We start from the raw sequence: 13,158 nt of genomic DNA on the forward strand, positions 1-13,158 counted from the left end.
TGTCGTGATTATATACTCCCGCCGACTAGGCAACACACAAACAACTTTTGGGATGCATAATGACCAGCAACGGGATTGCGTCAGCTCGGCGTTTGCTTACGTGATGATACCAACACGGGTCGGTCGCTGGGCAGAATTTGATTTCCAAAACCCCCCAAGCCCACCCACCACCCACCACCCATCTGGAGAGATGACGGGAAACTCTCTCTCTCTCTCACTCTATTCGTAGACGAAAAAATCTCACTGAAAATATAAAGCCGGCCCCGGCTATAAAGAAAAAAACGTATAAATACTAAGGGACCAAGTCGGGACTCGTTCATTATTCCATTCAGAGTCTTGACCGGTGGATACCCCAGCACCACTCCTATTACTAGCCACTTGCTACTGTAATTTTGGTTCTAGTTCAATCGCAGAAAAAATGAATTCATTCAACATTGTGATTCTCTTCTCCATTTTTGTCGTTTGCATTGCAGGTAAATCTTACATAACCAAAACCAATTCATTATTATTGGGAAATTAATTTTAATATGAATTGATTAGCGGAAGATGTCGATCCGTGCTGCTCTTATCCGTGCCAGAATCAAGGCGTTTGCATGTCCGTCAACAGCCACAAGGATTTCACCTGCGACTGCACCGGACTGGAATATTACGGCAAAACCTGCGAAACTCGTAATTTTCATTGATTCAAATTAAAACCTAATGAATGAATGAATGAATGAATGAATTTTGAATTTTTCCAACTTTTTGATTGACAGCCATTCTGAGCCGGCGGATCAAGAATTGGTTGCGTCCGTCTTTGACGACGATGCACAAAGTGTACACGGGCTGGCCGTGGCTGTGGAAATTGGTCAACAACGTGCCGTTCCTCCACCGGGCGGCCATGCGCTACGTTTACCTGAGCCGCGGGGCGGCCATCCAGTCTCCGCCGCGCTTCAACAGCGGACACGATTACATCACGACCGAATCGCATTTCAACACTTCCTACTACGCCCGCAGCTTGCCGCCCGTCCCCCAACATTGCCCTACTCCCATGGGCGTCGCCGGTAGGTTCCGTCCGTCCGTTCACAGCTGGACGCCAAATTTATTTCAATATTTGTTTGTTGCTCCCACAGGCCATCGGGAATTGCCGGACATTGACGAGCTGGCCGAGCGTTTCTTCAAGAGGAAGGAATTCATTGCCGAGCCTCACGGCACCAACATCCTGTTCGCCTATTACGCCCAGCACTTTTCCCATCAATTCTTCAGGACGGACAGGGCCAGGGGGCCGGCCTTCACCAAAGGAAACGACGGCGTCGACGTCTCCCACATTTACGGGCTGGACAAGGGAACGCAGGACGCCCTGCGCTCCTTCCAACTGGGCAAAATGAAGGTCAGGATCGACGCTGACGGCCAGCAGTTCCCGCCGCTGCTCCGCGACGCTCCGTCCGTCCACATGATCTACCCGCCGCACACGCCCGAAGAGGAGAAAGTCGCCTTGGGCCACGCCCTCTTCAGCATGCAGCCGGGCCTCTTTGTCATGGCCACCGTTTGGCTGCGGGAGCACAACCGCCTCTGCGACGTCCTGGGCGTCGAGCATCCCAACTGGGACGACGAGCGTCTCTACCAGACGGCCAAGCTCATCGTGCTGGCCCAGAATTTGAAGATCACCATCGAGGAGTACGTGCAACACCTGAGCCAATACAAAGTGAAATTGAGTTACGATCCAGAGCTGCTCAGGGACGAACCTCAATTTCAATTCTCCAATCGCATCCACGTCGAATTCGCCCACCTGTACCACTGGCATCCCATGGCGCCCGAGGCCATCACCCTGGGCAACAACACCTACACCCTGGAACAGATGAGCTTCTCGACCAAAACAGTGGCCAAACACGGATTCGCTTCTTTTGTCCAGGCCATCGCCACCCAGCCGGCCGGAGCTGTAAGTTTTCCGCATTTCATTTTTTTTACAATAATATTATTATTATAATGACTAATATAATTGTTTTAATTAAAACAGTTGAGGCATCAGAATCACGGGCCGATGTTGCTGGACCAGTTCAAAGACGTGGTCCGCCAGGGCCGTCAGTTGCGTCTGCAGAGTTTCAACAATTACCGGCAACTTTTCGGCATGCCAAAGTACGCGAGTTTCATGGAATTGACGGGCGGCGACGTCGATCTCTCCCGCCAGTTGGACAAACTTTACGGAGACATTGACGCGTTGGAATTCTACCCGGGCATGTTGCTCGAAAAGTCCGACTCGTCCGTCACGCCCTTCACCATGGTCAACATCGGCGGACCGTACGCCGTCAAGGGAATGATGGCCAATCCCATTTCCAGCCCGCATTATTGGAAGCCCAGCACATTCGGCGGTCCGGTCGGTTTCGACATTGTCAAATCGACGACCATCAAGGACTTGTTTTGCCGCAACATGAAGCCGGGCGAGTGCGGTCACATTGCCTTCCATTTACCAACGGCAGAAGGTCATTCTCAACAACAACAATCCAACAGTGTAGAACCTTCTTCTTCTGGGCCGTCTGGAATTGTTTTAGAAGCTTCGCCCGTCCCGAATTACTCGACTCTTCCGGGCGACATCCAATCGTCGCTGATGGGCAGTAAAACTTTTTCGCCTCCGGCAGGAATGACGAGCACTCCGCATTACGCCACCAATTACCGTCGGGCGTTGACGGTCGACGATTTGGATTTTATCGAGTGCCAACCGCCATCGGCCGCCCAGTGGTCCAGCAGACATAACAATTATTGCCGTTTGAGAGAGGCTCATCCCATATGAATATTATGAGGGGGGGGGGGGGGAGAAAACAACTTTATTGTGTTATCTCAGCAATCAAGTCAAAACTATTTAGGATTTTATCGAATTTTTAAAGGAATGTGTTTGTATTTTATATTATTATTGAGCTGGGCGCATTTTTTGATTGAACTCTCAGACTGTGATTCTCTATTGATTAGTGTTGCTGTGTATTTATATTGTTATTCAATATTTTGTGTATTTATTTTATATTCTACGGTGATGACATAATTATTAGTACTCTTGTTTGAAATTGTACTCTAATCAAATAATGACGTCACTTGATTATACACACCTTCTGGCTTTATTTAAGATTTACCATGACACGACAACATTTAGAAAGTGACGTTGATTGTAGTTCACGGAAATTAATGTGTTAACATAATCTGTCCAAAGTCGATTTGATCATTTGCATCCTGTTTCGGGATGATAAGGAAATCCATTTTTACCTGGTCGACGTGATTGTATAATTATAATAAAGCTAGAGCGTGCTCATTCATCATAAGATAAATTTACAAGAGTCATGTGCCCACACTGAATCATCCCCCAAAACAAACAAAAATCAAAAAAGATTTTGGGAAAAACCCCGGTGATATAAGCTGACTGGGCAAACGGCCATTTAAGGAGAATCTCATAGCCTACACGTAGACACTTTCACGTGCTGTCGAGCGGTGCTGGCGAGTCACGCTGACACATTCCGTGTTATTAGTTCGGCAGGTGAAACTTTAATCAATTCGGTTTTTACCAGTATCTCTCGCCCGTCTCTGATTGAAACGACAAAATATGCGGACATGTCTGGGCAGAGTCGGCAGGGAATCCCGCATGATAATGATAAAACAACTGAATTTTCAGTATAAAGTTTCTGTGTAATTTTTGTCTGAATTACAAAATATTTTGTATAAAATTTAGAATGGATATAAAATAATTAGCAGATGACAATTCATCAATTAATGGGTGTATCCAGATGGTAGAATGGGTTCGACCGGACCTCCGTTCAATACATAGAAAGACGACTGGGCCAGCTGGGCCAGCCATTGAGGTGGCATGGCACAGCAGTACCGTTTGACTCCGGTCGCACAAGTTTTACCTTTCGTTATTTTTAAAAATGACCGCAAATCAATTATTATTTTATTTAACTTGGATATTTTTGAAAATGGATTTTACCGTCGCCAAATTTGCTGGTGGATGCAACAAATTCGCCCGTTTCACAAGCTCCAGCGCAGGCCGGTGCAGTGCCGGACCAATAACAAAACGGCTCCGTTATCTGATCAGCCTGGACCATCTTTTTTTAAATCAATTTAATCATTTTAAAAGAAACAAACAATTAAAAAAAGACAAAATCAGGTAGTGTTACCGCTACAACAGCGCAAAGGGCGACGAGGACGGCCAAACAAGCGAAAGTTTTCATCTTTGATATTCGAGAGATGTTGGACTGCTACTGCAAAGACTTGTCGAGTTCAAGAGACCAAATGTTATTCACAACATATGTCAAACGATACTTTGCGGTTGGGCTTATATACACATGCCCAGCTGCTGGATATCCCGCCCAGCCCCTTTTATTTTTTTTAAACCCAAGCCAAGAAATCAAAACAGAGGTATCCCTTTTTCTTTTTGTTTTCAATTCGAAAATTTCACCCAAGAAACTGTTGGCGTTTCTAAGAAATCTGTACTTTTACTAACGTTAGGGACGAGAGGCCAAGACCAAGAGAAATCCCACTGGGAAAAACCCAGATGACGAAAGAAGATTGCGCGGTGCCCTTATGAAAACATGTATAATAAGCTTATATAGAAGAGAGAACTTATATCTGATATTGGAATCAAAAGGGGTCAAGGTAAATCTTAAACACCTTTCTCTCAAGGGCAGAGTTGAAACCGCCAGCCGAGAGATTTCACCTGGATTTTATACTAAATAACGTTTGCCAGTTATAATCAAATCAGATGGCAGTGATTTCATCGTGCAAAGTGAAATGTATACGAGGCTGCTGATTATTATTGAGACTGTGTACGATGAAAATGAATGCTGGATCCTGTTGTTGACTGGCATTCAGCAATTTCCGGTGTGCCAATCTCTCGTTTCCCTTTAAGAATTCAGCAGCGCAGTCGTGTACGTTAGACTTATAAGGCAACGCGTCTTCTGCCATCACATCATTCTTCCTAATTAAAATTCCCGCCCCGAACTCTGGTTATTCGACTAGCTGCAAAGTCAACCCAGCCAATAATCCCAGCGCGCTGCTCAATCAACTTTGATTTCGTTTTATATAGTATAAACAGACTTTATCGTGTATTGGCAAGTAACAACCGAGTTATATACGAAACAAACGGTCGACTGTAGACAAGAAATCAATACGATAGGGGGGTAAACCGATTACAGATGATTAAAGTGCTGCTGGTGATGCAAGCGACCAGCGACGTCGTGGGCAGCAATAACTGACCCGGCCGACTAGGCAAGGAATTCCGTGAACTGTCGTCGATATGCCGACAACTTGGTCTCCCGGCCGACAGAATCGATTACAAATTGGGGCCATTCCCGACCAATAGCATCCTCTACCTGCTCGCAATTCTTTGCTGGATTTCTCCTGCGACTGTGAATTTTTACAAAATAATCCACGAACGTTAATAATTGATAGACAAGCGGAAAAAGTTGGATCTCACCGCTGCTGCTGCTGACAAGGAAAAGACGAAACAGAACAAGACGACGACCACCAGGAATTGACAGGCGGCCATTTTTGTGTGTGTTGAAGATGGATTATCAAATCGTGAATTGACACTGATGTCAAAACAGAACATGTCGCCGGGTTTATATACCGGCGTGAAAGGTGCGCAAAATTCCGGAAGACAAATGATTTTATAACGGCATTTTGGACTATGAGGGATGAAGGCGAGCGCATACTAATTAACGTCCTGTTTTAAAATAACCATTTCTATCCGGAATCCCATCGCCAAATCCTGATCACGTTGTTGACAGTCTTCGTCGTCAATAACTGCGACGTAGTATACGTACACTTTAATTAAGGCCGGATGTTGTATTGCGGTTACGTGCTGATACAATCTTGTTCCTGTTGGCCAACCGGATGTGTTCAGCTCATACGAAATGCAAAGGGATCGATGATTGTTGTTTGGAGCTCAGCAGTCTTGGGGCGATGGCTGCTTTTCACTTGTTACTCATTGCGTTTCATTTGCTGATGATTGTCGACGGCCAGCTGGCTCAAGTTGACGGTAAGGTCAAACAGATCCTCATTATTATTCCTTCATCATTTATTCACGACATGTTTTAGAGGAACCCACCGCCGTCACGTTAATACCAAGCGATGAAATAATTTTCGTCGGAAAAGGTCAGATTCTTGTGCTGATGTGCCAAATTCAAGGTCCAGCCGTCAGGAATTGCTCCTGGGAGTTGAACGGCGTCGTGCGGATGCTGGACAACATCACCATCGAAAATCGACTAGTCAACACGGAACATTATGGAAAGTGTCGAATTGCAGTAAGTCGCTGGAGCGAATAGATCCGCGTCGGTTATGATGTATTCGCATGAGATTATTTGATGTGTTATGTGCATAGATGAAGGTGACGCCGGAAGATATTGGCAAATGGACGTGCAACATCTTGACAGACGCCGTCGACGCCCGTCCCAAAAGTGCCACCACCCAAGTTTCCCTCTTTCAAGTGAGTCTCATATGAAATATTCAATGTGTTCTCCTCGCTTATTGTCCCATTTCTCTTGATATAAAAGGCCCAGTGACTTATTGCGCAACTCTGTGATCTAATAATCTCAACAACTCCTTTATACCTCCCCCGGAAGGGAATGCTAAGAATTTATTATTCTTGTCTATTTGACACCTAGGGGAAGCCGAAGACTATTGCCGGACTGGTCACCATCGTTCTCATAGGCGTTATTATCTTTACTACGTACGTCATCAGTTTCACCCTCTTGAAAATGTGAGTCGAAATTTGATTCAAACCTGCGAAAAAGTTGGACCATCCAATTTTTTGAATTGTATTTGATTTGGCAGTTGCAGGTTTGACCACAAGCGAAATTTCAAAGGAAAGAAGAAGAAAAAGGTCTCAAAAAAGAGATTGGTGTCGGCAGTCAGTCGAGGCTCGTCAAGAGAAAGTAGCGACCAATTTGAAGAAGATGTTGCCATGACAACAAACCCAGCATAGCCATCGATCGTCCCTGAAAAAGAACTTGTCGAGAGAGGACACATCGAAAATAAAACTCGCGACGGAAACAATTGACGTTGTATTTTATTAATTTCAAAAGTAGTCATTGATACGAAACAGAGGAATATATATAACTTGCTGCGCTGCAAAACAATCGGCGGTCCCATTATTGATGATATTTGCACCGATGCGTTCCGTTTGTTGACAAACCGGGACCCCAGTCGCCAGGACGATATAACATAGGATCTTTTTTGGTTTTTTTATTATTCCAAGGTGGTTGGGGTTGTTGACGTCGTTGATGATTGAATAATTGATGTTGTTGCAATGTTTGCATTCAGGCTGGTGATGTCCGTGTCGGCGGATTTCTGTATTCGGAATATCAAAGGGACGGGCAGGACGTCGGGCAGATTGAAAAACGGTTCAAACTTTTTCGGGGCCCTGGCCGGCGTCGGTTTTATCGACGACGAGGCTGGTATTGACGGCCCGGTTGCAAGTGACGTTGATTCCGTTGCTGTTGAAGTCGACCGTGCCGCCAAAGTCGTTGATTCAATTGACGTCGAAGACTTCGTCGCTGTTGCTGTTGTAGTCGATTCTGTTGTTGTTGTCGTCGATGCTGTCGGTGTTGTTGTCGTCGACTCTGTTGTTGTTGTTGTTGCTATCGTCGATGCTAGTGTCGTCGATTTTGTCGGTGTTGTTGTCGTTGTTGTCGGTGTTGTTGTCGTCGATTCTGTTGACGTCGCTGTCATCGACGGTGTTGTTGTTGCTGTCGTTGGTGTCGTCGATGGTACTGTTGTCGTCCGTGTTGCCAAAGTCGTCGGATGTCGAGTTGGATGTCGAGTTGGATGACGAATTGGATGTCGAATTGGCGTCGAAGACGTCGTCGCTGTTGCTGTTGTCGTCGATTCTGTTGTTGTTGTCGTCGATGAAGTCGTTGTTGCTGTCGTCGACTCTGTCGGTGTTGTTGTCGTCGATGGCGTTGTCGTCGATTCTGTTGTTGCTGTTGCTGAAGCAGTTGTCGTAGACGGTGTTGTTGTTGCTGTCGTTGTTGTTGCTGCTGCTGTCGTCGGTGTCGTCGATTCCGTTGTTGATGCTATTGTCGTGGATGGTGTTGTTGCTGCCGTTGCTGTCGTCGTTGATTCTGTTGTTGTTGTTGCTGAAGCAGTTGTCGTGGATGGTGTTGTTGCTGTTGTTGTTGTTGTCGTGGATGGTGTTGTTGCTGTTGTTGTTGTCGTCGATAATGTTGTCGTGGATGGTGTTGTTGCCGTCGTTGATTCTGTTGTAGTTGTTGCTGAAGCAGTTGTCGGCGATGGTGTTGTTGTTGCTGTTGTCGGTGTTGCTGTCGTTGTTGTTGTTGCTACTGTCGTCGGTGTCGTCGATTCCGTTGTTGATGGTGTTGTCGTCGATGCTGTTGTCGCGGATGGTGTTTTTGCTGCCGTTGCTGTCGTCGTCGATTCTGCTGTTGTTGTTGCTGAAGCAGTTGTCGTCGATGGTGTTGTTGTTGCTGCTGTCGTCGCTGTCGTAGATTCAGTTGTTGTCAATGGTGCTGTCGCTGTTGTCGTTACCGTCGATTCTGTTGTTGATGGAAGAGTCAATAACGATTGATCCATCGCCAGAGTTGACGAAGTTTCCGACGTCATGGAAATCGACGTCGACACGTTGGCGGCTGTCGGAGTCGACATGACCAATTTCCGTTTGATTTTGACGATTTTGACGCGATTGGTGACAGTCGAGTTGATTGGCAAACCCCTGGGCGTTGGCCGACGTCGCGCTTGAAAAGGTCTCGCACTTGTCCAATTGGAAATTGAATTGTTGACATTGTCCATTTGTCCGATACTACTGCTGGTCGTTGTCTTGAGGGGCGGCGGCGGCTCTTCGGTCGAGACGGGCGCGGTCGATTGTTGTCGAGCGCAGCAAAACTTTTTCTGGCCACTCTCACATTTCCCTCCTGTCAATTCAATTGTTTTTAATGTTTCAACTGTGTTCACGGCGTTAACAATTCAGTTATTGGTTATATATCTACCGCCGTCGCCGGTGGGAGATTTGTCGGCCACGTAGTCACCAAACTTGCAGGATCCCAAACAAATGGGCGCCTTGCCCACCCAGTAGCAGGAAGATGAATTGCCGTTCGTCATCTGGGGATGCGGGAAATGAGATCATTAGTCATTGATTATTAAACCCGAATAAAATAGTATGTCGAGTCTGGCACTTGTTTCACGGGAGCAGCCTCTGTAGTGATGCTGCTGCTGCCGGGATGAGTGTGCACGTCATTTAATGTGTTATTGGTGTCAGAGCCTTTGCAGCAATATTTCTTTTTCCCGACAATGCACGTGGATCCTGTAAAAAATAAATGAGCTGAGATGTACTATACTTTCAACTTAATTTAAGGTCAGAGATATTGGATCGGGATTATAGTACCGTTGGCTGTACGGGACGTGTTCACCATGTAATCACCTTCCAGGCAGGAGCCCTTGCAGTTTGGGGACTTACCGACCCAATAGCAATCATCTTTCTAAATATGTGATTAATAAACATCAACAGCCGGGGGGAATATAATACCAGGGATCAAACAACATCTCTATACCGTGTCTTCTAATAGGAGCTGTCCTTGTGTCGACGACGAGTAGGTTACTTCAATTACGTGTTGTCGTTTCACATGGTGAAGAGCCACTGGTTCTGTTCCGTTCTTACTCGATAAAACAGCACCACCCTTGCAACAATACCTTTAAACATATTTTTTCGTTAATTCATTAATATTTCGATAGAATTTTCTTTTAAATTTGTACATTTTCTTGCCAATGATGCAGCCATTTCCTGAATCATCAAATAAATGTTAAATTTAAATCGAAAAGACAATTAATATGTGCAAGTATACCGTCATTTTTCTTCGATTCGGAGACGACAGTTTCTCCCGCCCGGCATTTTCCATCGCAAATCGGCCCCTCGCCCGACCAATAACATTCGTTAACCGTCGAAACATTTCCAGCCTTCACCTGGGTACTATCCGCAGCATCATCTGCCGCACGCACTAAAAGCAAATGAGTCAGCAGTAGCGGGAGAAGAAAAAGAAGAATCCCGCACTCCATGTTATTATACACTTCCAAGTTTGATGCTCTCCAACAAAACACTCGCGTAGAGTCGAAACTCTTCACTCTCATTTTATACTACAACCCAACTGCTGCTGTCATCAATCTTCGGGTGGTTAAACCCTCCTTCTTTATGCACTTTCACTAGAGTTGGGTTTTCTTTCAGACGAGAGGCGCGGCTTGAATTCACCAATTCACTGCGCTCCGTGAATAATAAGACTGCGGTAACATCCCTATACTGCTGCTACTGGCTGATTGGTATTTACAGCAGTGCCTGTAGTTCCTGTTGAGATCAAATTTCAATAACAAACACGCAGTGAATTTTTTAAGGGGGAAAAAGTTTTCTCCGGAGAAAGTTTCTTACGAAAAAGTTTGTGTGTGACCAATTGGGCTAGAAGATAATCACAAGTTGGTCAATCGGTTCGGTGCGAGATATTCCAGATTCAGTGGGTGTCCAATCGTTAATAACAACATGCGCGACCGGCATAGACTGTCCACTATAACTCACATACAACTCTCTCCCTGATGAGCACGGAATTCTAAACGACTCCTACTGCACATCCTTTTGTTTTTCTTAGCGGACGATTTCCCTTTTTTTACTATTTGTAACATCTATATAGTGCAATAATAACTCGGCTTTTCTTGGCTGGCAGATAATGACGGAAGCGTGCTCACAGACCCGTTGTAAAGTTCCATTTCGGTGCGTCGTTCTGGTCGTTCCCAAGAGGCAGCGGCGTGAAAGCATCATAACGGCAAAACTGACTGCAAATCACTTTTGTGTGTGTGCGCGCAACAACTTGTTAAATTCTACACTTCAACTGGGCTCCCTCGACAGTTACGAGTCGGTTTCTCTCTCGTAGCCAAACAATATCTTTATTTAGCCCACAGCGCAATCTACACAACTGGTGCAAGTGGGGGGCCATTGTTAACAAGCAGAATAATATTTCTTTGAAACCCAATAACAAATTTGCTAGCAAACTAATGACGCAAGGGTCGTGGTGGTAAATTTCTCTGAAATATACCTTTAAAATTCAATACTAAAAGGGAAATCGGGGCTGTCGTTATTCCAGGTGACGTGGCAGAAGCGACCATTGCAATCAAGACTGTCAATGTACTGCATGTCACTTTCTCCAATTTGGAAATCAAAAATGTCAAAGTTCTGCTCGATGCGAGTCTTGGTGACCGATTTTGGTATGACAATGACACCGCGCTCGACCTGCAAATAATTCAAAGTTTAAACTTGCGTTCAAACAGGACAAGTTGAACCAAATTACTTGATAACGAATCAACAGCTGCGCAGTCGATTTCTTGTAATTGTCGGCAATGGCTTTGATTTTGGGGTCCGCCAACAGACTTGGATCTTCAGGCTTGGCCCAGGGACGATCAGGAGAACCCAGGGGACTGTAAGCAGTGATATGAATGTCTCTCTCCTTACAGAAATCAATCAGTCGTTTCTGATTCAAATAGGGATGACACTCGACCTATTCTTGTTTAGATAAAAAGCAATGAAATTAAAGGGGAACCATAATAAAGATAAATTATCGAATTAACCTGGTTGACAACTGGCTTGATTTTACAATTATCCAAGACATGTTGAATCTGCTTGCTATTGAAGTTTGACAAGCCAATCGAGCGAACCAGCCCTTGCTCGACACATTTTTCCATAGCGTGCCAGGTATCGACGTGGTCAACAGACTTGTACAACGATTTGTCATTATCGTCTTTTGGGAAGAGCTCGCCTTCTTTATCCTTAAATAATATAGAAAAAATTTAATTTAATTCAAAAGTTAAGATAGAAACCTGTAATACATACAATGAAGGAAATAGGCCAGTGAATGAGGTACAGATCCAAGTAATCTAATCCCAAAAGACTCAAGGATTTCTTCAGTGCTGGTTCCACTGATTCTGGGCTATGGAAAGTATTCCAAAGCTATTCAAAAAGAAAACCATTCAAGGAAAAGTAATGTGTTTGCGTTTAACATGTTAAAGTACTTTGCTGGTTATGAAGAGCTCCTCTCTTTTAACATCACCACTTGCCATTTTCTCAGTCAAGGCTTGGCCAACTTCCGCTTCATTCTGGTACACAAATGCACAATCAAAGTGCCTGTAGCCAGCATCAATAGCATCTTTGACTGCCTGGGTAACCTCACCAGGTTTTGACTATACAGAAAATAATGTTATGTAACAAAATAAAAGTTATGTAACATTTGAGGTTATGTGACAACCATCACTACTTACTTTCCATGTGCCTAAGCCAAGAACAGGCATTTCGTGACCATTATTCAACTTGACTTTTGGAACCTTTTCGGCTAAGCTGGCCATATTTAAATTGAAGATTTATCTGGAAAGTTAACCTAAAATATCAATATGAAGAAATTTAGTGGACATAAATGAAAAAACAAGATTAATCAGGATCAATTGGACTATGAATAACAAAATAACAAGGCATAAATGGCTTTGAATAACCATAGATAAAGACCACTGCTGGTGACAGTTGCCCATGTTAAACAACAAATCAGTGGTCTTTATCTATGCTGTAACCACAGTAACTGTATAACTAGTGAGCACTACCTGTAGCCGGCTTAAGAGATGTAATAAACAGAGCAGAATGTTCTAGATATTTAATTAGTTATAAATGTAAGATAGATTTATTAACCAAATTACGTAAAAGCACGTATAATACGTTTCCTACCACAAGAATAAAAACAGAGTAATGAATATGAATGTTAGATTAGTGAACGTTTACCGGTTTTACGTTGACAGGTTCGTTTCGTGGCTTTTCAAGAATGAATGACACAACATAGTTTTATCGTCTACAAAAGCAGACTACTTTTTCAGTAACCATGGCAACATAGCGATCTGGCGCCAAAAAACCTAATGTTTTTCATATTCAAATGAGGAAGATTCATCGAACAGTTCGTGAAGGCAATAGATTGACGATGGAAAATCCATCAACCCTTATTCATTGGTAAACCTATTTTGAGCATGTCTACCTGTGTCAACAATTACTCATATACTGTAAATAAATTTTTTTTTGCAGGCTTACAGAAGACAGTCGGAACAAAATGTTTGAGGGAGAGGCAAATGTCTGCGGATTGCTTCTGCTTGTTCCATCCCCATCAAGGTGCAGTA

General features: G+C 44.3%; 5 protein-coding genes and 1 long non-coding RNA gene across 8 annotated transcripts; 2 read left to right on the forward strand and 4 right to left on the reverse strand.

Moving 5' to 3' along the window:
• The first annotated feature begins 327 nt into the window (after positions 1-327).
• Positions 328-3,089, forward strand: LOC124350567 (prostaglandin G/H synthase 2-like). Its single transcript, XM_046801334.1, has 5 exons — positions 328-473; positions 541-669; positions 756-1,043; positions 1,113-1,918; positions 1,997-3,089. Exons 1-5 carry the CDS (start codon positions 419-421, stop codon positions 2,765-2,767), a joined length of 2,049 nt encoding a protein of 682 aa, XP_046657290.1. The 5' UTR covers positions 328-418; the 3' UTR covers positions 2,768-3,089.
• Positions 3,090-3,627: 538 nt separating this feature from the next.
• Positions 3,628-4,294, reverse strand: LOC124350827. The gene is made up of 3 exons (XM_046801663.1): positions 4,137-4,294; positions 3,947-4,064; positions 3,628-3,869 (listed from the first exon to the last, which is right to left on the reverse strand). The coding sequence occupies exons 1-3, from the start codon at positions 4,188-4,190 to the stop codon at positions 3,730-3,732; spliced, it is 312 nt and encodes a 103-aa protein (XP_046657619.1). The 5' UTR covers positions 4,191-4,294; the 3' UTR covers positions 3,628-3,729.
• Positions 4,295-5,049: 755 nt separating this feature from the next.
• Positions 5,050-5,802, reverse strand: LOC124350838. Its single transcript, XR_006921137.1, has 2 exons — positions 5,435-5,802; positions 5,050-5,364 (listed from the first exon to the last, which is right to left on the reverse strand). It is a non-coding gene; the product is annotated as an uncharacterized LOC124350838 (long non-coding RNA).
• Positions 5,803-5,883: 81 nt separating this feature from the next.
• Positions 5,884-7,014, forward strand: LOC124350756. 2 transcript variants are annotated; one of them, XM_046801585.1, is made up of 5 exons: positions 5,884-5,998; positions 6,058-6,263; positions 6,341-6,445; positions 6,624-6,718; positions 6,793-7,014. In XM_046801585.1, the coding sequence occupies exons 1-5, from the start codon at positions 5,923-5,925 to the stop codon at positions 6,941-6,943; spliced, it is 633 nt and encodes a 210-aa protein (XP_046657541.1). In that variant the 5' UTR covers positions 5,884-5,922; the 3' UTR covers positions 6,944-7,014. The 2 variants fall into 2 exon arrangements, with proteins under 2 accessions (XP_046657541.1, XP_046657542.1); XM_046801586.1 differs by having other exon boundaries at positions 6,799-7,014.
• On the reverse strand, positions 7,010-10,279 carry LOC124350607 (flocculation protein FLO11-like). The gene is made up of 10 exons (XM_046801388.1): positions 9,816-10,279; positions 9,727-9,754; positions 9,525-9,663; positions 9,359-9,452; positions 9,150-9,277; positions 8,964-9,075; positions 8,476-8,888; positions 7,900-7,941; positions 7,760-7,851; positions 7,010-7,486 (listed from the first exon to the last, which is right to left on the reverse strand). The coding sequence occupies exons 1-10, from the start codon at positions 10,096-10,098 to the stop codon at positions 7,207-7,209; spliced, it is 1,611 nt and encodes a 536-aa protein (XP_046657344.1). The 5' UTR covers positions 10,099-10,279; the 3' UTR covers positions 7,010-7,206.
• A 599-nt stretch (positions 10,280-10,878) lies between these two features.
• On the reverse strand, positions 10,879-12,865 carry LOC124350714 (aldo-keto reductase family 1 member B1-like). Of its 2 annotated transcripts, none has more exons than XM_046801533.1 (7): positions 12,773-12,865; positions 12,265-12,380; positions 12,019-12,186; positions 11,840-11,956; positions 11,578-11,775; positions 11,301-11,507; positions 10,879-11,242 (listed from the first exon to the last, which is right to left on the reverse strand). In XM_046801533.1, exons 2-7 carry the CDS (start codon positions 12,346-12,348, stop codon positions 11,051-11,053), a joined length of 966 nt encoding a protein of 321 aa, XP_046657489.1. In that variant the 5' UTR covers positions 12,349-12,380; positions 12,773-12,865; the 3' UTR covers positions 10,879-11,050. The 2 variants fall into 2 exon arrangements, with proteins under 2 accessions (XP_046657489.1, XP_046657490.1); XM_046801534.1 differs by lacking the exon at positions 12,773-12,865 and adding an exon at positions 12,719-12,739.
• Positions 12,866-13,158: the final 293 nt, after the last annotated feature.

Source organism: Daphnia pulicaria, chromosome 7 (assembly GCF_021234035.1).
Source record: "Daphnia pulicaria isolate SC F1-1A chromosome 7, SC_F0-13Bv2, whole genome shotgun sequence".
Classification (NCBI taxonomy): Eukaryota; Metazoa; Arthropoda; class Branchiopoda; order Diplostraca; family Daphniidae; genus Daphnia; species Daphnia pulicaria.

Excerpts from the sequence above, each read along its gene's own strand:
- LOC124350567 (XM_046801334.1), top strand. The coding sequence starts at position 419 with ATGAATTCATTCAACATTGTGATTCTCTTCTCCATTTTTGTCGTTTGC. Across the intron at positions 474-540 it reads TTTTGTCGTTTGCATTGCAG|CGGAAGATGTCGATCCGTGC; the intron begins GTAAATCTTACA and ends TGAATTGATTAG. Across the intron at positions 670-755 it reads CGGCAAAACCTGCGAAACTC|CCATTCTGAGCCGGCGGATC; the intron begins GTAATTTTCATT and ends TTTGATTGACAG.
- LOC124350827 (XM_046801663.1), bottom strand. The coding sequence starts at position 4,190 with ATGAAAACTTTCGCTTGTTTGGCCGTCCTCGTCGCCCTTTGCGCTGTT. Across the intron at positions 4,065-4,136 it reads CCCTTTGCGCTGTTGTAGCG|ATGGTCCAGGCTGATCAGAT; the intron begins GTAACACTACCT and ends ATTTAAAAAAAG. Across the intron at positions 3,870-3,946 it reads CACCAGCAAATTTGGCGACG|GTAAAACTTGTGCGACCGGA; the intron begins GTAAAATCCATT and ends AAATAACGAAAG.
- LOC124350756 (XM_046801585.1), top strand. The coding sequence starts at position 5,923 with ATGGCTGCTTTTCACTTGTTACTCATTGCGTTTCATTTGCTGATGATT. Across the intron at positions 6,446-6,623 it reads CCCAAGTTTCCCTCTTTCAA|GGGAAGCCGAAGACTATTGC; the intron begins GTGAGTCTCATA and ends TTTGACACCTAG. Across the intron at positions 6,719-6,792 it reads AGTTTCACCCTCTTGAAAAT|TTGCAGGTTTGACCACAAGC; the intron begins GTGAGTCGAAAT and ends TTGATTTGGCAG.
- LOC124350607 (XM_046801388.1), bottom strand. The coding sequence starts at position 10,098 with ATGAGAGTGAAGAGTTTCGACTCTACGCGAGTGTTTTGTTGGAGAGCA. Across the intron at positions 8,889-8,963 it reads ATCTCCCACCGGCGACGGCG|GAGGGAAATGTGAGAGTGGC; the intron begins GTAGATATATAA and ends TTGAATTGACAG. Across the intron at positions 7,942-8,475 it reads CAGCGACAGCACCATTGACA|GCAACAACAGAATCGACGAC; the intron begins ACAACTGAATCT and ends GCTTCAGCAACA.
- LOC124350714 (XM_046801533.1), bottom strand. The coding sequence starts at position 12,348 with ATGGCCAGCTTAGCCGAAAAGGTTCCAAAAGTCAAGTTGAATAATGGT. Across the intron at positions 12,187-12,264 it reads TTGGCTTAGGCACATGGAAA|TCAAAACCTGGTGAGGTTAC; the intron begins GTAAGTAGTGAT and ends TTTTCTGTATAG. Across the intron at positions 11,957-12,018 it reads AGCTCTTCATAACCAGCAAA|CTTTGGAATACTTTCCATAG; the intron begins GTACTTTAACAT and ends CTTTTTGAATAG.